Consider the following 22,917-nt stretch of genomic DNA (forward strand, 5'->3'; position numbering starts at 1 on the left):
TGGCCGGGAATCGTGAGATCCAGCGTACGAGACCTTGGATCTTAGATTCTGTAGTGTAATAGTTGGATTACAGGCATTGATCTTGTACGAATTCAGGACTTTGGACTTAGGATTCTGAACCACGCGTACGATGTCGTAGACTGTGAACTACAGATTTGGAATTCAGAATTTTCGTAATTGAACTTAGGATCTTAGACAGCAGACCACAGATCCCAAATTCCAAACTGCAAACTCTTAACCATAGACACTGTACTCTTCGAGTGGTCTTGCGGTCTTCAGTCAGTTTTCGAAACGGAGAAAGTGGCTCCGTAATAATTTTAAACACTCGTATCACCACTCGGGTACACACTAATTGCTCTAACCCGCAATACTTTCCCCATAAATCCATAAATTAGCGAGCGTTGCAGACGCGATCGCAGACGTTTATTTTTTCCGCAAATTCCACCAATTAGGAATTAATTGGATTAGCAAACGCTGATCTGCAGCGAAAATATGTTTCCACTCGTGTCTGTTTCGGCAACGAGGTGCATAGAAACACGATGGAAACCCGAGCAGCGACACTTCTAACGAATTCTAATGAATTCCTCGAAAGTGTTGGCGAAACGACAGCCGGCTGACTTATCGTCCGTTCGATTTTCACGCGTTGCACAGCGAGAATAAGACAGCGCTCCGATCGCGTCGTTGAATAAAATTGCCGATCCCCCCCGGAGACGCGTTAACCGATCGATTTAGCGAAAGATGAGGGGACCGCGGGATTATAATAACGTTCGTCCCGATCGGGTTCCGCGGGGACAAAAATGTTGCAAGATCGAAAGTGTAAATAAGTTTATTTACCACGCTGCGAGCAGAAAATTGACATTTCACGGAGTCTAACGGCGGCTCTAGCTTTCGTAACCCGTTTCGTAACGCTTTAGCCCGTTTTATTAAAGACGCGCATTAAATATGGATAACGTTACGCCGCGCGATCGCGCGATAGCGAATTTATTGTAACACGGAAACGCGGCGAGGTATAAAACGATTGGTTAGCGTCGTTCTTATAATACCACCGCGTAGGCATAACTTCATTTCTCCCGTCGTCTACATTGTACATTATCCAACCGGGTGACTTTAAGATCACCGACTGAAAGTGGACGCATCTCTGACCATTATTCAACAGCACGGCCAGCTCGAGCCGCTGACTCTCAACACTCAGACACTTTGGAAAGTGGATACTATCAGCATTCAGGTATCTCTGTACACCAAATGCTTTGAAAGTCAGTATTGGGTTCATAAATCCTGATAATTGAATATGTGACGGTCGCTCACCGCTAGATGGACAGTAATGCTCTCATAATCTCTCGCAAGTACCCGTGTTCGCCTTCAGTTAGCGTATAAGAGAAATTGCGATCTGCTCTGGCCCGTCTCATGGTCTCAGAGTTCTGAATTCAATGATACGGATTCAGAGTCAATGTCATGGACTCAGGATTCCGGATTCTGACTCGTAAAGGGTCTGCCAGCTGGCCTTATCGATGACACCACTAGTAGACCCAAGTCAAAACGTCTCTTCTTCCTTTTCGTCCCCTCAAATCTCACGTTGAAATCGAAACGGAGAACACTTCGAAGGATATCTCACGTGACCAAAAACTGTTCGAATCCATTTGGTTCCGCAGCATCCAACGATGCGGTCTCGGAACAGGCTCAGCAGCCGACTAAACAAACGAAATTATCATTCGAAACAGGGAAAGGTTCTAGCCGTTCTTTGTATGTTAATAAACCAGCGGAGCACCGAGGGATATTTCGTTTGTCGAGGATATTGTCGCTTGAATTCCAGCCACCGCGAGCGGGCATTTTGAAAGTGTAATAAGGCACGCGAGCCGGGCACAAAGGGGGGTATCGGAGCCAGGCGATCAAACAAATCGGCCATTTAAGCGCAATCGAACGGGGAGAGAACGGAGATTTGTTTTGTATATGTAACAATTTACATAATCTGTTCGACAATCGCCGGCCCGGCCGATTCAGAGCTCGCCTTTCAGACGGAAAGTTCTAGCCGCGATCGTCGATTTTTCTCCCCCTTTTCCACTCGTTTTTTTCTCGGTTACCTCGCGTATATGGTGTGACCATAACGCGCTGGATTGGTATACGGCGATAGTTATTGGTTTTGCCATTATCGTGCCGCAATTTCTCTCGTCGCCGCGGGTTTTATAATACCTTATTGTTCCTTTACGATTGACATCGCTTGGAGTTTTTCGGATCCGCGACTGAAATGGTAATGGACTCTATAAATAGGCGCCCCGTGTTCTTGCGCGTTGCCGTTTCGTACAGAGAAAGACGTATTTCTTTATCTTCTCGGTGGTTTCGCTGCTTACCATAGCCAGGCCTAGTTGCTCCGTAGGAAATGGGAATTTACGGTGAGCACGTCGCGATTTCAGTACTTCGAGTACGTGGGAATTTAGTTAGTCCGGATATTTGGAATTCAGATACTTTGGATACTCGAAGTTCGTGTCGATTTGAATTAAAGCAGCGCGAGAAATGGAGCATTTGAAATTTTCATTAAGTCTCGTTTCGTTGTACGTGTTGGATTATGGGCGATGCGAGTTAACTCAGCCGGTTGAACGCAGAGCGAATCTCCCATTCTCTTTCTTGGAACTACGTCCGCTGATCTCATCTTCCTCGGGCATTATGCTTAAATTCGAGACGATTTTATGGAAAGTGAAAGCAAACGCAACATCGCTCCGAGTGATCAATTAGTCTTTGTATGAATCGTCCGATTCCCACGATGCGGGAGAGCAAGCTCCACTTTCAGGAATCTTCGAGGAATCCTCAGAAGAATACACTCCGTTACATATTGGACATTAAAATTTTTAAAGGTCTATGAATATTGTAATTTTTTTCTTTCCTCTTCGACTTTAATCTCGTCTCGTTTGTTTGTTTGTTTTTTTTTTCCTTTTTTCAAGTCACGCGAATTATTTTTCCTTCAAGGGAATCTAAAACAGCGGACAATCCATTCATGCGACGATTTAGAATCCTCCGTTCACCCATCCTCGATCTCGATGCGCGCCTCAGCCTGATTTATGGATCTCTTGGCTGGATCACGTTTACCACCGTTCCTCTGCGAGCTCCGCGAAGATTTCCACGGTCGATAGCACTGCTATTCGGTTGCGCTTCGAAGCCAGAGGCACAGGTGTTCCACGAGGGTTGTTAGAAAAATTCCGTGCCCGGTGTTTTTCGGTGTTTTCGGCCAGCGATCGTCGCGATTGCGATCGATTGAGCAATAACCAATGCAGCGAGGAGTCGATGGACGCAACGATAATTAACCGGTTACGCAACGGTGCAGGGAGGTTGGATGGATCGTCGCGCGGATCGTAATTATGTATCCTCGAATGGAGAACGAATCGATGTCAATTAAACCAAGTCATTAAGTGATTTGTGAAGGAATTAATCCAACATTTTTATCACTGTTTCTATTCCATGTCGTTTCCTGTATTGCATCCAATACATCGCACAGAGCATGATTTTATACGTTTAATAAGGAAATGTTATGATAGAAAGAACTATAATTTCAATTAATACTAGTATTTTTTGTTATTCCATGGTTAGTTGTTTAAATTTAGACGGGTGTCGAGGTAAGGCGGCACTGAGAACTGATTTGATTGGATCCTCGAGCGCATCAAAGCCTTTCTAAAACAATCGATCGATTTTGTTTCAAGGAATCACGAGCCACTCTGTCTGGAGGAAAATGATTTTCCTAGAACTCGAACGAGTTACGTTACCATCGACCTCGCGGTCCCACCTCGAACGGAGAACGACTCGTTTCCGGCTGAAGATCGATAGACCGGATATCGCCGGTGGCCTCGCGTGTCGAACCTCGTCCTCCGCGATCCAGATCTCCCGTTACGTTCAGGCATTGTCTCCGCGATCGTCTGCATTGTGTTTTCTGTGCTTTCTAATAAGAATTTTAAATTACAATCTTGCATGCAGATTTTCGAGTACTCCTCGAATTAACTCTCTACTGGCTTGCATAACTTTCATGCCACCTGCGTTGGTAAAATATTTGAACGTTAGACAACACTCGCGTGTCGTTACGAACATTTAACACCGCGTGCGTAATTGAAAGTATTACAAAATGTTTAAACGCACAAATATTTGTCAGCAACGCGTGAAATTTGAGGGACTTGCGAAGACGAATACCTACCGTTTTATTAGCCTGTCATTCCATTTCACGCTCGTCCATCGAGGAAGCAAGATGCACGAGGTACGGACGAGTACTATAGGCTACTAACGATCCGTGCAACCACTCGTTGGCGGTCATCAACGAGGCCCACAACGAATTACGAAACGAACCCGCTTAGAGGTTCATCGCACGGACCTACTCGTACGTGAAACGACCGTGGCTCGTCCATCAATCCTCCCAGGCGTCCTTGAAAATTGTCTACTTTCGGAAACGGTGAGAAAAGAACGGAGTAGCGTAGGAGAGGGCGTAAAACACGTGACGCGCGTTGAACAATCGGCGATTCCACTTATTTGAAATTCACTTTCCTTCTCAACTGCGGGATTAGAGCTTGGCCTTGTTGGAAATCGGCGAACACAATCGATCGAACCAGCGCCGCGCAATTTCGACTGATTTTTATTCCGTGTCGGTCGTCGTATCGCAGAAAGGAAAAAAAAAGAATCCGTGGAATGTCTCTTCTCTGCTCGTCGTTTCAGCAATCTTTTCTTCGTGTGTCGATCAACTATCGCTGGTAAATATTCTCGAGAAAATAATGGATCTTTTTAAGATTGTAAAATATTGAAAAAATTGATTGGTTTGAGAGTAAAATCGTTTCGATGTTAAAAATAACCGTATGCTTTCTGGCAACCGGCCAAGGGCGTGGCGTCGATCGTTTTCAAACCGTACAACGTACGCGATACAGAATCGGGGAAAGTCGTTCGCCATGGAAACGAGTCACGGCCGATGTGCCGGTTTTACGTAAGGTGAAAATCGTCTTTAAGGCGAGAGAGGCACCGCTGCGGATGCAAAGGGGAGAAAGAAACAGAAACGCGCCGCGTGCGAGCCACTTTTCTGCGTGAATCACATTTTTCGCATAGCTGGCTGCTTCCATTCCGCGCGCGCATATTAGAAACGCAGATGAAATCATATTAACAGATCGTAAAATTGGCGTAGAAATTTCTTCGCTCGTCGAAATTAAAAGATAAAGATTCCGAAAGTCCCTGAAAAATTGCCAAACGTCTAATACCATTCACGAGCCGTTAACTCGGAGCCTCTCATTACCATATAGAAAGAGAGAGAGAGAAAAAAAGAAGCTTTAGGCATGTACAGAGTTTCCAAACTTGTGGTGCCTCTGTAAGGCGACCGTTTCGAAGCAACGTCACGTGAAATCCGAGTCCTCGACGAGTGGTTACGGTACAAAAGACGAAAGAGCACGGGGCTGATCAGGAATTGCACGCACGTTAATAGCGACCGTGTTCCTCGATTTCGTATTCACAACGAGCGCCGCCGCGATCGGCCAAGAGAGGGAATGCCGATGGACGGTTTTCGTGACGCGCCACGCGAAACGGAATACCACAATCGGAGGCTTCGTAGCTATTGCAAGCTCTGACGAAACTGTTCGACGTGTTCCTCGCCGGATTCCCGGATTCGTCACCCCTCGTCCACCTGCGCCACGATCAAGCGTTTAGATTTAACGAAGTCTCGTCTCTCGTCAGATATTTTACTGCCTGCTTCGGCGTTATGATGATTGGTTGGCAGACTGGTCGATTTGGTGGGTGCAGTCGTCGATTTTCAATGGGGTTTGACGGTGATTTGACGGTGTTTGACAGTGTTCGACGTTGTTCGAACGAACTCCCAGTTAGTTATTCGGCTGAGATGGAATTCGTGAACTGTTGCACCGGTTGATGGACATTTTGGTAACGTTGGATGTGGTTTGACGATGTTTGAAAGGGCTCGAGGGATGCTTCGCTCGATGGTCGTACCCCGGATGACTTCTGAAAGACCTTGCGTAACCGAAATGTGTGTCAATGGGTTAATTTTAGCGATCGTGGTTCTTTGGCGAGAATACAATTAGCGGCAGGGATCGCGGAACCGTGCAGAAGTAGCGATAAAACGCTGTGCCAGAAACAATTCCGTTGGCCGTTTTGTGCCCGCGGTGAGGCACCGTTATGCCCGTTCGCGTTTTCTACGTGCTCGACCTGAATTAGTTCCGCTGCAACGCGGCCATTGTGCCCCGACGAGAACTTTCGAGTGTGCCAGCCTCGATCGACTGCACATGTCCAGGATTCTATCGATCATTCGGATCGAGCTGTCCGCATAACTCTGTCAAGTTTTTCTCTTTTTTCAAATTCGTGGATACTTTTTTGTGTTGGACTGGGTTTGTCGCGGTGGGTGTTGGGGTTCTTGGTGGTTCAGTGAGGTGTTTCATTCGCTATCGGGATATTCAGAATCATCTACACGCAGTAGCATCTCTGTGGATAGTAAAAAGGACATTTTTACAGCTATTAAAGTAGAAGGCGCGCTTTACAGCCAATTCGCATTAAAATTAATGTCCTATACGATTCTGAAGTCTCTATTACGAGCGTCAAACGAGAGGAAAATTCCAAACGATTGGCATGGACAATAAAAATAACATCTTCGTTAAAACGACTTTTTTAATGGCCACAGCTTCTGTGAAATCGCATCTTGAATCATCCGTCTGAGGCTTCGATAACCAGAAGCTGCGCCGGTTAGCTTCGAGAGGGAATGCATTACGTCCCTAGCCAGACGGGAACAATTTTACTCGGCTCAGAGAATCCTTTACGCCTCCGTGCAATTTAACCGCAATTAGCATCGCTTAGCTTTGCATTATTACCGTCCGTCGTCCGTGATTCTTGAAAAGCTGCTGCGCTCTCCGTTCGATCTTTCAATTCTGCCCGGAGTCTGTAGCACCCGTTTAAGCAATTACGAGTAATTATACGTGTTAAACGACGCTTTCCAATGAACAGCGCAGAAAATTGTTGGTTACAGTCCTCTTGGGCAATGGAATTGCAAAATACCTAATTGATTGTAAATTAACGTTGACAGACTTAATGAGAAACGAAATTCTTCTCACCGAAAAACACTTATCCGCTTGCAAAGAGCTTGCCTTCCTGTAGAGAACTAGAAAAAATACTGTGGATAAATAAAATGTTTCGCTCTAACGTGGAAAAATTCTTCTGTTTCAGGCTGAAGGAATTGATCGTAGCCATGAACCTCGCGCTGCATGGATTTTTGTTGCAGGGTGAGTGTTACCAACCCCCTTCTAAACCCTTCACCGTAGCTTCGCTATCCTACGCCATTCTTGACAACTATTCGGAGGGACGAGAATCGTGTCAGAGCCGTAAAAAAATTGTACGATCATTGTAAACAATTCTGAGAAAGAGACCTTCGATCCCCTCGCGGCCTGGTAATTACCCTCGTTGCACTTAGGTGCTCGAAATAAAGGAATGCAATATGGTGCATCGCGGGAACAATGCGCCAGAGGATCGAGGGTTGACCTAACTCAACTTGCCTCGTTGCATACGAGGCCCTCGAAAGTCGGAGGGAACCGAACAATGCGCGGAGGAAGTGCAGAGAGCATGCAACTAGCTGCATTGCATCGTTTCGTCGTTTTGCAGGCTTCGATCATTTTTTTCTTTCTTTCTTCCTGCGCCTCGCCTCGCGGAAGGCTACGATTCGTGAAACGTTTCGTCGAAGGACGAGAGTATCTCTACGAAAAGTGGAGAAGCTTGAAAAAAAACGATCGAAAGGGACGACGGTTACCAGTGATGTAACAGATCCAGCCTATTCTCGCGATAGGTGCCGCATCTCGGTGCTTAACTGGGTTTTCGTGTCGAGTCAAGGTGTTTCCTACGCGAACGTAAACACGAGACCCGTACGTCGGCCACGATGCGAGAATTGCGAATGAATCGCGTGGTCGAGAGGCGAGGAAAGTGCTTGTACTTGCGGAGAATCGCGAATTGTTTCGGCGCTAGTCGCCGTCGGCCATCGCTAATTGCTCAAGAACGATCGATTAGTTTCTTCATTTCTTTCCCTTGAAATACCTCAACGGAATCAGCTGTCGCAATCTACTGTCAGACGTATCAATTGAAGTCGTGCTGGAGGCATTTGAATGCGGGGAGTCGAGTAATGGATAACAGCAGACAATTTCATGTGATTCTTATACAGAAGCGCGAAATAAGCACTGGAAGGTGTTCTATGATAATTGCTACTAAATGGACAGCAACACTTGTGATCTCTCGTAGTAGGCTCCTTGTTTCCGCCTTTGATTACTATACAAGTCCATTAGCAGGCTCAGGAAACATTCCTCTCGAGTATAAATTATTTATCGAACATGTCATTAAACAAAACTTTTTTCCTGACAAGTATTCGACGAATACTTTCCAACGACACCGTACATTATTTGACGCGGTTAAAAAAAAAAACAGCGGATGCTTTCACCAGCCACGCCGTACATCCAAACGTCAGATTCCCACACCATGCGCGCCAAAGCGAAAAAAGCACCCAACACGCCTAACTCGTTCCTTCGTTCTCCGTGGAGAAATATGCGACGCACCGTACGGCCGCTAGAAGGAGAAGATACACAAAGTCGATTCATCCGACGGTCCCGACAGACGTAAAGGATCTTCTGGGAAGCCAGGAGGATGTACTCGCCGCAATAAACTCTCGAACAAGTGGATGTACGGACGTCCCACGTGCCTCGACCGCGATGCATATACACGTTTCACGGACGGATGTCCCACGGGGCTGCATTCCTACGGCGATATGCAACTTCCATTCGGCTCCTACGTGAATGTAAATACGCTCTCGCAAAGGTGGATTCGCACGTTTTCACGCCCGGTGGTCCAGGGATGCGCGCGAAATGGCGCCCGTTGCGGATGCAAATCCTTATCGCCTGGACAGGGACACTGTTTATGGACCCTCTGCCACCATGGACCGCGTCCATTTCGCTATTGTGAAGCTTGGTTCTCGATTTCACGCTGCGTTAGGTCTGCCTTGCTATCTGTACGGGGTGCGAAGCGTGCAACAATCTTCAGGATTTTTTTTTTTAACTCTTCTTCCTTGGAACGCGCACAGAGGGCCCTTTGGGAATTGCTAGGATAGTTTGAGATTCTCTTTCGTCCATACTTTCTCACAGTCTCGAGAAGGTTTTCGTCGCATCGCGAATCCCGGTGTAACAAATTTCTACTTCAACCCAGTTAAACGTGATTGGGCAGAGAACTGCCACTCGACCATAATACTCCACGCGCGAACGATCGAATTTTCCGCGCGATCGAAGCGCATTCCCGTGTCTCGAGTGCTCGAATTTTCTCGCCATCTTTTTTTTTCTTCTCCTCCGCATACCCCTCCGCGCAGCTGGTCCGGTTCTTTTGCGCCTTTTTTGCACTTTCTCCGGTTGGCAGTCGTTACGGGTTGGTTGCGTTGCACGCCGTAGCCGCAGAAAGTCGAGCGAGCGCATTATGCAGCCGTGACTTTCGTCTATGTGTCCGCCTGCTCCGGCTTAATTAGCGGCCACGTGTGCTTGCGCGTCTCGATTCATCATTTCCGGGGGAGAACGGCTTAAATAGAGCTGCGCCGAATCGCAGCGCTGTCGAACGTTGCCACGTTCTTTGAGCGCGCGAATTACATAAACTAGAAGGTAAAAATGAAAACTTAAAGACCACTGAGACACGCACAGATACACTGTACAAATGTTCAGACATTACGCAACCGTTATCTAGCATCGAGTATCGAGGAGCATTAAACAGGCGTTACAGTGAACACATAACGTTCGACGTGAATGAATGTAAAAAAGTCAAGCCGCGAAGATGATGGATTAACGTTACATAGAGCGACGGCGCGGATCATAACGAGAAAGCGTGCACACGAACGGCCTTAAAAGAGGTCGAGCAGATGCCAATAAAAGGCAACCAGTCGACTGCACCGTAGACGAGGAGTGACTCACTGATAATTGCACTCGTATTGCGGCTTCGAGGGCGTTTCGCACGCATCCCTCAATGGAGACGCCACCTGCGGTCCTTGCGAGGCTTCGTGACGCGACAGAAATCAACCCTTGTGGACATTATCGAATTCTTACCATAAAAATACAATTTAGCCCAAATTAATTTGATAGTCAGTGATTTCAACCAAGACTAGAGCCACACGAGGATGGATGTCGACGACTTCGTTGACAGCGTGTTCCAGCTGTAACCTCCCTCGAGAAACATCCCCCGCGTCGATGCAGAGGAACGACGATGGCCAGCACGGATCCGTGGACGTCGCGAGTGAATCATTCGCGAGGCTGTTGAATCATTTACGTTTACGATGCGAGGGCGTGCGCCGCGTTGCCGCCACGCATGGAAACGAGGGCCGCTCGCCTGTCTCTCGTCCAGCAGAAGAAAGTCCGAGGCGGGTTTTAACGGCGAGCGTGCACCGCCCGCCACGAGGCAGAAGCGTGAACAATGCGGAAGAATAAGTTTTCGAACGATCGGAAAGATAGCCTGCGCAGCCTGCTTTTCCGCGTTTCAATTAAAATCAGCTCGCGTTTCTCTTTCCGCCAGCCGGCCGCACAGCTGATCGAATCCGCTCTACGTGGATTTCTCGAATTTAATGGACGCGAACTTCGAACAGTTGGGTAACGGCAATAGAAACAAGTATTTGCGCATGAGTGGTTAATTAAGAGGAATGGTACAGGGATTCTTAAAAGCGCGTCGATACTTTTCTTGGTGCCTTGGCTGGCCTCGAAATGTGATCCTGTAATTGATCTAACCGGTACATTTAGTCGAGCAGGCTCGCTCCCTCGCTGTTTAGCCGGGAGACAATATAATGGCTGGTTCGTTACGTTAGACACGTACAAATGTTAATCGATGCGGTTTAGACACTCGACATTGAGACTTTTTAATCCCTCGTAACTTGAGAAATCACTGGTAGACTGGATACTTAACAGATACTTAACATACCTTAATTCCAGGTACTTACATGTTTTAAATAATTTTCAGAATCGTGTAAAGAGGAAAAATGTTAATGGTATCGTAGAACTTAAAAGTGGCAGCCTAGTCCCGCCATCTTTGCTAACTCCTGCAGGCTTGCAAACCTAACCTGAAAGGTCTCGTCAGCGATACCAAATCGGTTCAGCTGATATTCCCGAGTAAACAACCAGCAGAAAGCAACGCGAACAACTTCTCACTCGTAGCTTTGTCGACGAGTCCGCATTTTCCGGAATCTCGACCAGCTCCGCGCGTTTTTCTCCACTTTTCTCGATCCCCCACCTCGCGTTTAGTTGGCCACCCTGTTCGCGTTGCCTAGCTGTCTGACTTTTCACCTTACGTAACCGCGTAACTGCGGCGCAAGGATGCGGTTAGACCTTTCGAAGCGTGTCTCTGGTCGATGTCACGTAAGACGCGCGTTAGTCAGTCACGATCTTAATTTCACTCTCTCGCATTGCCGAATAACCATCGCCATTCGCGTGTTTTAGATTGAACTCAATTAAAAACAGATTAACGCTTTTTTCCGTACTCTCTTTAGTAAATTGCTCTCACGTTCGACGTTTCTCTTCTTCTCTCGTTCTCTATGTTCGAACATTTTTCCAACGAGAGATCCTCTTCCCACTCGTTTCCAATTTTTTCAATAAGGAGAACCCGACAATAACTCTTGAATCATTGTTCTCAGACGATCTGTCTCCGACCTTCGGCTATCGCGCGTTGACTGATTTCATTTTCACAAACCGACGGATGCCACGGTGTAAAACGAAATTCCTGCGCGCCAGCCTGCTAATTAATTCTAATTAATCGTCGCCCAAGGAACAATGGCGTTTCACCTGAAATCGCTGAAGTTCGCCTGGCGACCTTTCGTCGTTTCCACGACGCGAGTTTCGCCGTGGCAGCGTTGTCGGCCGCGGAAGAAAATCGAGCGACCGTTTCCAATTAATCAGCCGAGCAATTAACCGGGTATACAATGAGGAGATATCGGAGCCCCTCTCGATACCCGTGCGAGAAAGTTTCAACTCTCTAAAGGAGAATCGACGGATATTTTCCTTTAATTCCGAGCGATTGTAACAAACTCGCGTTTATCACGAGCGACGAGCCACGTCGTTGATCGGTGGCAGCTGAGAAATACGAGCGCGGCCAGGCTCGTTACGCGATCGACACGTCGATTTCTTATTGTTGTATTACCTGGCGGCCATTAAGCGAAAATGAGAGCCGTCGAAAACGCCCACGTGGCGTTCGTAACCCTTTCACGCGCGTTTTTCCACGCCGAGCGCAACCAGCCGAATCGCGCTACCGACGATAGCCTTTTCCCACTCGCGAGGAAAACTGGCCAACCGGTTTGCACGATGTTCTCGCACGATTTCATACGATCCAGCGGCCAGCTGTTAGATAACCGATGCGGAGGCGATGATAAAGAAAGACTTTAACGATGACGTGATAACTAGCCTATAAATGCAGCGAGCAATTTTAGAATTTGTCGAAAGTTGCGCGGGAATGTTTCATATGTAACACATGTTACGTATTTTTAATCAATTTTATCTGGTTGATGTATAGATATATAATTTTTTTTATATTTAGAAGTTGGATTCGTGCCACAATGGAAGATCGGTTTCGCTGAACTATCGATAGCGTCTGCGAGAGTGACATTTATTGTGAACGACGTCCGTTTCCTCGGCTCATTCATCTTTCTGCTCCTCAATGAGACCCCCTCGAGCTTCGCACGCGCTTACGCGAGTAGACACGTGTCCTCCTCCTCACGCGCGTCGTCGTCGACGTCCGTCAGAAATATCATAATCGCGATCCGTGATTCGCTCAAATTTCCTCAACTTTCTTTCAATCCCATCTTCCGTTTTGTAAAATGTAATTTCCAATGATTTAGGATTTCACTTAATCGAGTTGCTTCTCCACTTTTTTAGTATACACGGGTGAAAGTATAATAATCATTTAGATGAAATTTCTACGAGATTTAAATACACTTTTCATTATATATTTAAGTTAATTCGATGATCCATTATCTCGTTTCTTCTGGCAGCATTCCCGTTGACAGCTCGACACGGAATAGCCGGCGATCCGAGAATAGTTGTCGTGTCTCGTGGATAATCGGGAACTTCCGTTTCCTGCGGCGGTCCCTCGAATAGCAATGACTCGGTTTCTCGCCTTCTTCCTTGCTTTCTTGGGGGCATAATCAACCGTCGCGGCTGGGCACGTAATCCAGAAACCCACGGAAAGGAGGCCCGTGAAACGCCGCGTCCGGATCGTACCGGAAGCGGAGGCACCGGTTACCCCGACGCAGCCACCGGTTGGTACTCTCTTCGAACGCTCCTCCACACCTGCCCGCGTCCGTCTTTCCAGAGAAGCGGTCGGCGGCACATATCCGCGCGGGCATTTAAATGAAAGTTCGCATAATTGTATAATGATTAACCCGTACACCGTGTTTCCATGTAATAGTATAACATGGCGAAATAGTCGAATTCCTATCTATTTCGTCACCTCGTCATTTCTACATCGAATCGACTGTATCGTTTTTGTTATCTCAGCCGATGGATCTGTGTTTCTTTTTGTAACTGGCTTTAGAAAGTGAAAATCTGGTTGTGCGTATATACACGAATGTAATAACTGTTTGAAAAATAGCATCAGTCGATGGTAGTTTCTTTTTTTTTTTCTATAATTCGCACGATACTTAAGTAGCGATGTAAATATTGGCAGAGGACAATTTCGATCGCAAAAAATCGTTGTATGCAAAGAAGCGCGAATACACGCGCGTCTATCGCGAGAGTGTTTCGCGTCGACGTATGCAAAAGCAGCAGGAAACCTGGCGATCGCGCGAAACACGCGTTACGAAACGGCTGCTGCTGCTGGCTCGAGCGGTTTTCACGTATCAGCGTGGAACGCGTGCAGAGATCGGTCGATCGCCGCCCAGCTCGAGCCGGGTACGCGTGTCCGCGCCGGTGGAGGTGCAGGTAGATCGGTCGAATCGGGATCGGCACGTTCCACCGGCGAGATAAATCGAGCCGCTCGATGGCCGCAGCTTTCCTCCATTAATTCCCCCGAGCGCTGTTTTCCTCGACATTAGAAACCGCCACGGAGCAGTTTTGATCTTTTTCTTGCGCCACGCGGGCCTGTTTGCGTGGTCTGTCCCGTGGAATTCTCGTTTAAGCGAAATCGTTCGACTCGAATCGATCGATTCGAAACTTTTTTCCAAGTTTCTCCGATGATCATCGATGTTTCTATTCGAGTGGAGAGCATTCGAAGTATTACACTTCGGATAATTCGAAGAGCAAGAATTTTTTTTTATATCCAGCTTTGTAGTGTGCTCGAGAAATTGCGATTGTTTCTTGTTTCCTAGAGTTTATGATTCTAATTACTTGATATATTGATGACTAAGGGTACGAGGATAGTTTAGAAGTGCAGATTACGCGTGAATTGTACTGCCACACACTCGTGGCTCAGGCTTGATCCTACTATTTGACCTGGATTGACATTGTCTGCCTACACTGTCGAACGAGTAAGCCGGTCTGATTGTCCCGGACACATAATTATGCTAATAAGCTCTATTTATAGAAGACGATGTACTGCGGAAAGTTCTTTCTTAAGTGACGAGATGTACGAAAGCACGCGTGACTACTTGAACTAGCTGCGCCCATATCGCCGCTGTTGCTCGTATTGAAATAGAGTTTCTGAGGCAATTACTGCTGATTGCGGCAATGATTCGTAACCTAGCATAAACCTGGAAATATAATTCCACTCACTGAACCAACGGAATTGATCGACCTTAAATGAACTGAGCGTAATACAGCCTTTACGCAAAGCCTCAATTACACGTGAAATATTAGCTGTCAAAAATATTCTTTCGTTTTTCAATGATACCACGCGTATCAATTATTATTAATACTCTCGGTAGGTTCTCCTCTATATTGGAGCAATATTTCAGAAGCCAGCAGATTTTCATTCCACGTACATTCCATTCTCTCGGCACGAGAAACCTCGCAATCGTTTCATCTCCTATCCAGACGGTGATCTGCTACCATTTTCCATCCGTGCCTCACATCCTCCCATTCACCGAGGACTGCACAACATATTTCAACGATTTTCCAACCGGTTAACGTATTTTCCACCGTCGAAACGTTCCCATTATGCCCATTGTTCGCACCTGCCGCCTTCCCCGCCGCGGATAAATATTTAACAGGTGGCCAAGACGTCTTCTCGGCGCCGTAGAAAGTTCGCCAGTGCTCGCCGCGCTCCGCGACGGGTTTCTAATACATCAATATTTCTCAGCGGGAGCGAGGAAAGAAGGAGAAGAAGAGAAAAAAGAAAAAGAAAGAAAAAAAGAGGCGAGAGCACAGCCGGGTGAAAGTTTACAAAGGACGAGAATTCGGATGGTGCTCATAAATATGTAAGAGGATGATCCCGGATGGATCCTCTCCTTGTACCTGAACTGTCTTTCCTTTTTCGACAACGAATGCTTCTATCCATTCGAAGACGATTCAAATTTGTCGGAATTTTTGTATTCCTGTCTTGTGCTTTTTTTTTTTAATTTCTTGTGTTTCATAAAACTTTGGTCAAGAACAGAAGGTATCGATCATAGTAAATGATTAACCTCCACAGAGTGAAACTATAAATATCACGCGGATCAAACGCTTTACGCAACGATTATACGTCACGTCTGGATGTTTCGCTCATTTGGACGAACGTCGATATCATAATTGCTAGAAAGCGGTGACGTATCGGCGGAATCGCGGGTATCCCAGCCTTTTATCGTCGTGGCCCGATTTTGCAACGGCTCTCTTGGCTCACCTTCACTTTCATCCTCGTGGATCTCGTTCTTTTTCCCGCGTTGGTCTTGTCCTTTCTCGATCGGGAACGATCCGTCGCCCCATACGATCGTCGCGGACAATCGATCCGCAGATCGATTCGAAACGATCGCGAACAGATTCCACTCGCGTTTAAAAGTATCTTGTAATTAGATACATACATGTACAAGCAAATTTACTTGAAACAATTGCCCTGTTCGTCGTGGCAATCGCGATTCGAAGTGTAGAAAGTGGAGGAGGATATTTGGAAGATCGAAAAATCGAGATAGCCTCATAGAGGCGGTACTTCTGGACGACGATCCGCGGGAGGAAGTGACTCGACCGAACCGCCTGAAAGCCAGCTGGTTTTATTAAATCCCGAAAGGGCAGCCTGGCACGCGGGTGTATTGTAAAATCACGTAAGAAGAGCACCTTTCACCTTCACCAGCGCGCGTACAGCTCGCTTTTAGAACGAGTATCCGCGATTACCGAACAAGCATCGATAGTGCTCGACCTGGTGCGTGGGCGACAGATCGGTCTACGAAACCCATTGTCGACTGTAACGAGTTAGTGGACAGTTGCTAGGAGAGTTTCTCTAGAGCTCTTACGTATAGCTCTCGTATTACTTGCTATCGTTCTAATTATTTTTAACAAATTAGAAAATTGATCGCAAAGAGAAGAGAATAATTGTCGCAAATATTTAAGAGTCTAGTGGAATTATTTTATGACCAATCGTAGCCGTGGATGGGTCTAAACGCAGAGAAGGAAATGGCAATTATTTGAAAGTTAGAACGCAACAGCTTCGAGGAATCGCGAGCAGACGAGAAGAGCGTTCGAGAGATGAGCAGCGTTGTGCAATCTTCTCGGTGGATGTAGTCACGTCTTAGAGAAGCTACTGTAACGGTAATATCACGGTAATGGTTGTAACTGTTGCGATAATCGAGCCACGGTTTCCTCCCGTCTCTCCCTCGCCTTTGGTCTCCTTCTTCGCTCACCTTGCTCCGTTTCGCGAATACCTCTCTTCTCCTCGAGATTACGTGGAAACTGTCGCGTATCGGATCCGTGCGCTTCTTCGTTTATCCTCAGTTTCGCTGCACATTTTCATCATCGTTCGAGCAATTTTTTTCTCCTACAATAAATTTTCTCCGCCGCTTCGTCGAACCTCGTTTCCCAAGATTTAATTGTCCCATTGTTGATCCACGGCCTGCGAATCGCCACGGGTACTAATTGCTTCGTTCGTCTGATAATTCCCGGGTGGTTCGATTGTTCCCACTGGTCACGACCCGCGAATCGATCGATCGTATCGTTCGTTTCGCGAATTATCGCCAATTTTACTCTCCTCGTCGCTTCCGTCTAGAAGAAGTGTAACGATCGACAAACGAAATACCATAAATCGTACGATAATACGTTCGAGTATTTCGTGGAAATTATTGACGGATAATGAAATTCAGATTGAAGTGCTGCAGTGGCTACGATTGCACGGCTCTCGCGAATTCCCATGATTATCATGCGCGCAACGATATTTCTCTCCCGGCGTCGTTTTAATTACACCAGCGGATCAAGCTGGCCCGTTTTCATAAACTGAGGCTCGTTAAACAGACGGAAGCTGTTTGTACACCCACACGCTGGAAACGCTCGCGGGACGGATTTCCCATAGGCGAAAATATAATCGCGCGCCTTCTGCGGTCTTGTGTAAGGAACGACTTAAAAATCGTCGATCTCAGTCATCGACGAATACGATCGTCACGTTTCCTTGAACTTTTAAGACGGCCAGATAAAAAAAGGCATAGAAAATCAAGCGAGATATTAAATAACAAATAATAAATGCCATAATTAATCCCGGTTGCTCGTTTTTAATGACGATCCTCTAATGAATGAAAAAATGTAATAAATCCTCCGTCATCGGATCCTTTTATGGAGAATGCAATTTAGCGAGCGCGTTAACATCAGAGGCTACGTCCAAGAATCGCTTCAGGAGCAAGTCGTCAGCCGCTCATCGATCATCGCTAAGAGGAGTCATCGAGATCACACGGTCCACTTTTCGATCTCGATCTCGAGCACTTGGCTAAACGAATTTCCAAATCGGACGGCTCGCGCTAAACGCAGCGTTCCTTCGTCCATAAATAATTCGACTTCGAGGAAGAGACAGAGCCTGGGGGATCACGCAATCGTTCGAAGCGTCATCAGGTTCTTTCATAACTCTCCCTGCGTCCACGCTCGCGTAATTCATCCGCCATTCAGATTCCGATCGTTAGGTTCATCTAATCGAACCCGCGATGCATATTTCCAACGCGCGCCCCTGCCTCCCTTTTTCCAGCCGCTTCTACGAATTTCTTTCTCCCCTCGTTCTCCTCTTTTTCGTTGCAGTAGCATCGCTCGACGTGGCAGTGATATAATCGACGTAACGTCTGTGTGAATCTCGTGACATTTAGATCCGCCAACTGGCCGACCTGTTGCGAGTCTTGACAGATGCGAGTCTTGACAGTTGTTGCCTTCGTTTGGCTGGTCGAGCTGGCCGTCTGCTTTTTAATCAAACGATCATTTTTCGATTCGTGACTGACGGATAGTTGACGAATTCTGGTCGAATTTAAGAAATGCAAGAACCAGATCGAATGCAAGAAAATCGATGGCTAATTAGAAATAGAATTTGTAATTTTTTATTAATCAATTGCCTGACTAAAATCTCCTCGCGGTTTCGTTGACCTTTCGCTTAGGCATTTCTGATTATGTCACGTGACCACAGTTTCCGTCAATTTCACCCGCAGGCAATGTCATTAATAACTCCGCGCAGCTTTCTACAGATGAAAGGCGATCAACGGGCTTGATGGCGAGAGTCTTGGAAAAATATTTACTTTTTCGCACTATGCTAATGCCTCGTAATTACTGTTAAATGTGAGATTTATTCGAAAGAGCAATGTTTCCATTTATAATACAGGAATTATAATATTTTATGACTTTATACTATACGCAGGTAATACTTTAATTATTCTTATAATAGTGTAGTGTCGTTAAAAAATAAAATGGTTGGAAGAGGAGAATCGGAAGGTCTGAAAAATCCGTGCCGCTGACATACTTTCGTTCAAATTCTACTAACGAATTGTTCAAATTCCTTTATAAGGATTACGCGAGCGTTACAATCGTACGTTCATTAAAACCTTTGACATCATTACCTTTAACGTTCCTCCAAAAATCTGGGTTAAATTTGAAAGGGGTACGAATGCAACGAGCCAGCATTCATTAATTACATTTCAAAAGGAGGATTAATTAAATATCTGGCTCCGCTGACATACTTTCGTCTGACAAAACGAAATGGTAAAAACCCCTTACCGAAACGGGTGTATTATCACGCGCTAAATAGATACATCTCGAGGAAGGTTAGAAAGGGAAAGGAGGAAGAAGTGGAAAGCGCGATCCTACGTGGCGAAATTCCATCGTAGAAACCGAAATTCGATAAATCTTCTTGCAACAATAGAAAGCACCTTAAGTTAGCCGATCTGAACATTTCTACGCTTTCGATCCTCGCAGTCGCGTCGCTGCGGATACTCCAGTGCTCATCGTCGTTGCATCCTCGAGATATTCCTCGATCCGTTCAAGCAGGATCGACGTTCGTTCGCGAGACTTCCGTTTTCGCACGATCTCGATCGATTTCGATCGAAATCGGCCACACAGTGGTGGACATTGATCGCGGCTGCGCGAGAGACCTCGATCGCGAATATTAGATTCGCGACGGGACCGACGGGACCAGGGGACGTTTCTGATTGGATGGCCCGCGCGCACACCGGACGACCTCGGCCCACAACAGCCCAGCCATTCTATTTTATTTAATAAACGTCGACCACCGATTGAAATCGATGCTTCGGACCAGATCTGGTGACAGGTCGCCCTGAAATCGGCTCTCAGGACACTGGTCCGGTATTTTCTTTTCTCTTTCTTTGAATCGTCGAGACGCTATGAAACATTTCGCGTGGGAAGAAACAAAAATTCTGCGAGCACACTCAGAGAGTGGGAGAGTTTATTAAAGTCCAGGAATTTTTCGAACCTGTTCTCACATTTATAAATAAAAATGAATGGCTCAGGTTTTTCTTTTATCGATACCAGATGCACCCAATTTTTTGGCACTTTGAATAGAAGATACTAGGTATGTTGATTTGCATTTTAACTTAGTGACACGACAAACATTTCACGAACAATCTTGGTATTATTGGTTGGTAAAAATAAACGAATTATTCTGTTTCGAGAAATAAGTACAGAATATTCGAGAGCAACGACCTCGCTGCGTGTCGATAGTTGCTTGTAATTATAACTGCAACTGGTGTAACAGGGTCTCTCTTGGTAGATGCATTACGCAAACGCATAAATTAGCCCGGTAAATTACCCTAGCGCCGGACACGCACCTTTTCCCCTCGTTTTCCTTGGCGGAAAAGTTATTAAAATATCTCTCCTCCTTTTCGTTCTCTTCGTGAAAGTATCGAGTCGATTGGAATGCGCTGTTAATCTTTGGTGTAATTCGGCTGTTTTCTGTTGCAGTTTTATTGTCGATCCTCAACCTCCAGCATGGCCCGTTGTTGTGCAGCGCGGGGGAACCTGGCGTGAGTATCGACATTTTCTCTATTCACAGATTTCATCGAGAAATCGTTTTTATTTCACCTGATCAATTTTTCATTACAAATAATACACTCTCTGTGTCTGATCTCGCAAGTATTTGGACTTCGACAACCTGCCGGAGACGAATTTCTCGTGCAACGGGAAGGTGATGGGCGGATACTACGCGGACGTCGAGGTCGGATGTCAGATGTTCCACGTTTGCACCATCGGTCAGAAAGGTAATTCACTGACATTTCTACTCGCCACTCGAAACGCTCAATTAAACCTCGCGAGGCAGCATTCTATTTCTTAATACACAAAAAAAAAAAAAGGTTACGACGAACTTAACTTACATCTAGCTTAAGAAAAGAAAAAATAGATAATCAGTTAATCGACTCGCTAATTAGATTCCCGACCCGTTTAACTCGGTCAGCGTCGAACATTCGACTCGCGATTAATTCGACTCGCAGACTCCCCAGGCGATCCGTCGATCGATCGACTCTTGCCACGAAGCTGGGCGTCGTGACAATTAGAGACGATAATTAACTGGACGTCGGGTGGAACGGACGGCGTATAAAATCGACGAATCGATCGATCGATCGAAGGATCGAGAGGCCCGCCCCGGGGGGCTGCCTAGCGCCGATCGAAGTTTTGTAATCGATCGAGAGATCACTCGGAAGAGAATGTCACGGTCGTCCGAGGTACGTTTACTGACCTAAGTCGAGAACGTCCGGCTTTGTCTCGTCGCAAGGATCGACTCGATCGTCTAACCTTTGGTCAAGCGGCAATGTCAGACGTCATTTGATATCTTTTTATACCACAAGTTTTCCTCTTTTTTATTTTTATCAGACACTGTACACAACATTTTTATTTAACTTTACTCTCTCTCATAAGAATGGGATTTTATCGAAGAAAAATAGTTGGATATTTCAGCTGCTTTTAAAACGTTGGTATAGATCCAATTTTGGGGAAAATAGATCAGGGTTGTTTAAAAATGTACGAAAGTAGAAAGGAAAGGCTACGCTTATTCTAACGCTTGAAATCAGCTTCGACTATTAGGAGACGTTTAAACGTCTCGAGAATCGTGACCCAGAAGAGCATCCCCGAATAATGACCCCGTCCTTCACCACAAGACTTGATTTCAGACGAGATTATGGACATAAAGTTCCTCTGTCTGAACGGAACCGTCTTCGATCAGGAAACAAGGGTGTGCGAAAGGGTGGACGAGGTCGATTGCAGCAAGAGCGAGCAATTCTACATCCTGAACCTGGAACTCTATGGGAACAATGCTGTCACTCTCAGGTAAAAGGAACTAATTAAATTATCGTCTCGTCCAAATTTAAGACAAATTTAAGTTGCTCAGATCGAACAACCGACTGAGGAAATCCGTGAATTGTTATCACGAAATAAATTAAGATAACTTCTCGAAAAATCATCGTTGAAACTTTTCCTATCGCATAAAACTTGTCGCTATCAATTCTACTGGATCAAAACAGGTCCACTGTGCAACATTTCTCCCCTCGATACCACGTAGCCGGCACCCAGTCGCGCCAGTGAAAATAATTATTGTCGCGACTCGGTTCACTTCTCGTTCACCTGTTAGCGGTTTCGTAAGGACCAAAGGTGCACCAGGCTGCATACCAGTTCGCTTTACTTTCGTAGTTCGCGTGATACAGGATTGAGAGGTGTGGTGATTGCGCGTGTCGCCAATTTTTGATCGATCGCCTTTTACCAGCCACCTGTTACCATATCCTATGCCACGTGCTATGCGCTTAAGCTAGAACAGATGCATCAGGAGTAGGAAAGAGCGTCGAAGCATTTTCGTCCAAGTGCTCTCGCGTGGAAAATCACGAGTCTCTTTAATTGTCCGAACGATTCCTTCCAGTTCACACGATAACAGCGAGGATGACGGTGACTCGTCGGATTCTGAGGACGACCATCAACGCAGCACGTCAGCGCGACCCACGACGACCACCACGACCACCACGACCACGAAACCGAACAAACCGTCCACCACGCCAGCCTCCAATTCCTTCTCGCGTCCCACAGGCTACCCCCAACAATTCCAACCCCAACCACCATTCCACACCAGCCAATCCAAGTTGCTGTACGACGACAAAAATAGAGGCTATCATCAGCAGTACATCTTCCACAACGAGGAGAGGAACAATAACCAACAGGCAACCTCGTATCAGTTATTCAGTAACCAGGGTGTCGGTTCTACTACCATCCAACCGCCCCAGGTGCACCAGATTCGGTTCAGCTCGACAGCGAACCCACAGATCATCCATAACGAGCCATCAACAGTGGCGCCACTGTTCCACGCGACCTCCTCCACCATCCAAACATTGCTGAACAGCAATGGGAATAGTCCCTCGTTGATAAATCCACTTTTCCACAGTCACGGGATCGCCAGCACCACGGAACAGTTTTCGATTCACAGTAACAATCCCAGGGAGACCTCAGACTATCGTGAGAACGGGGATCAGGGCATCAGGCCGTTGGAGGCTATCCAATCGACCAACAAGGGAAAGGTAACTCTGTCCGATCATTGCCAAACATCGATGTTCGCTGCCATTTCTCTCGCGAC

At 46.4% G+C, this 22,917-nt stretch overlaps 1 protein-coding gene across 4 annotated transcripts in view; it reads left to right on the forward strand.

The window, feature by feature from the left end:
* Positions 1 to 22,917, forward strand: part of LOC143427302 (uncharacterized) — a 43,733-nt gene that overhangs the window by 16,236 nt on the left and 4,580 nt on the right. For all 4 annotated transcript variants that reach the window (XM_076901289.1, XM_076901291.1, XM_076901290.1 and 1 more), the window contains 5 exons: positions 7,174 to 7,229; positions 20,271 to 20,332; positions 20,443 to 20,566; positions 21,473 to 21,629; positions 22,213 to 22,861. In XM_076901289.1, coding sequence (XP_076757404.1) covers positions 7,196 to 7,229; positions 20,271 to 20,332; positions 20,443 to 20,566; positions 21,473 to 21,629; positions 22,213 to 22,861 — 1,026 coding nt within the window. In that variant the 5' untranslated portion in view covers positions 7,174 to 7,195. The remainder of the gene's footprint in view (positions 1 to 7,173; positions 7,230 to 20,270; positions 20,333 to 20,442; positions 20,567 to 21,472; positions 21,630 to 22,212; positions 22,862 to 22,917) is intronic.

Source organism: Xylocopa sonorina, chromosome 9, assembly GCF_050948175.1.
Source record: "Xylocopa sonorina isolate GNS202 chromosome 9, iyXylSono1_principal, whole genome shotgun sequence".
Lineage (NCBI taxonomy): Eukaryota > Metazoa > Arthropoda > Insecta > Hymenoptera > Apidae > Xylocopa > Xylocopa sonorina.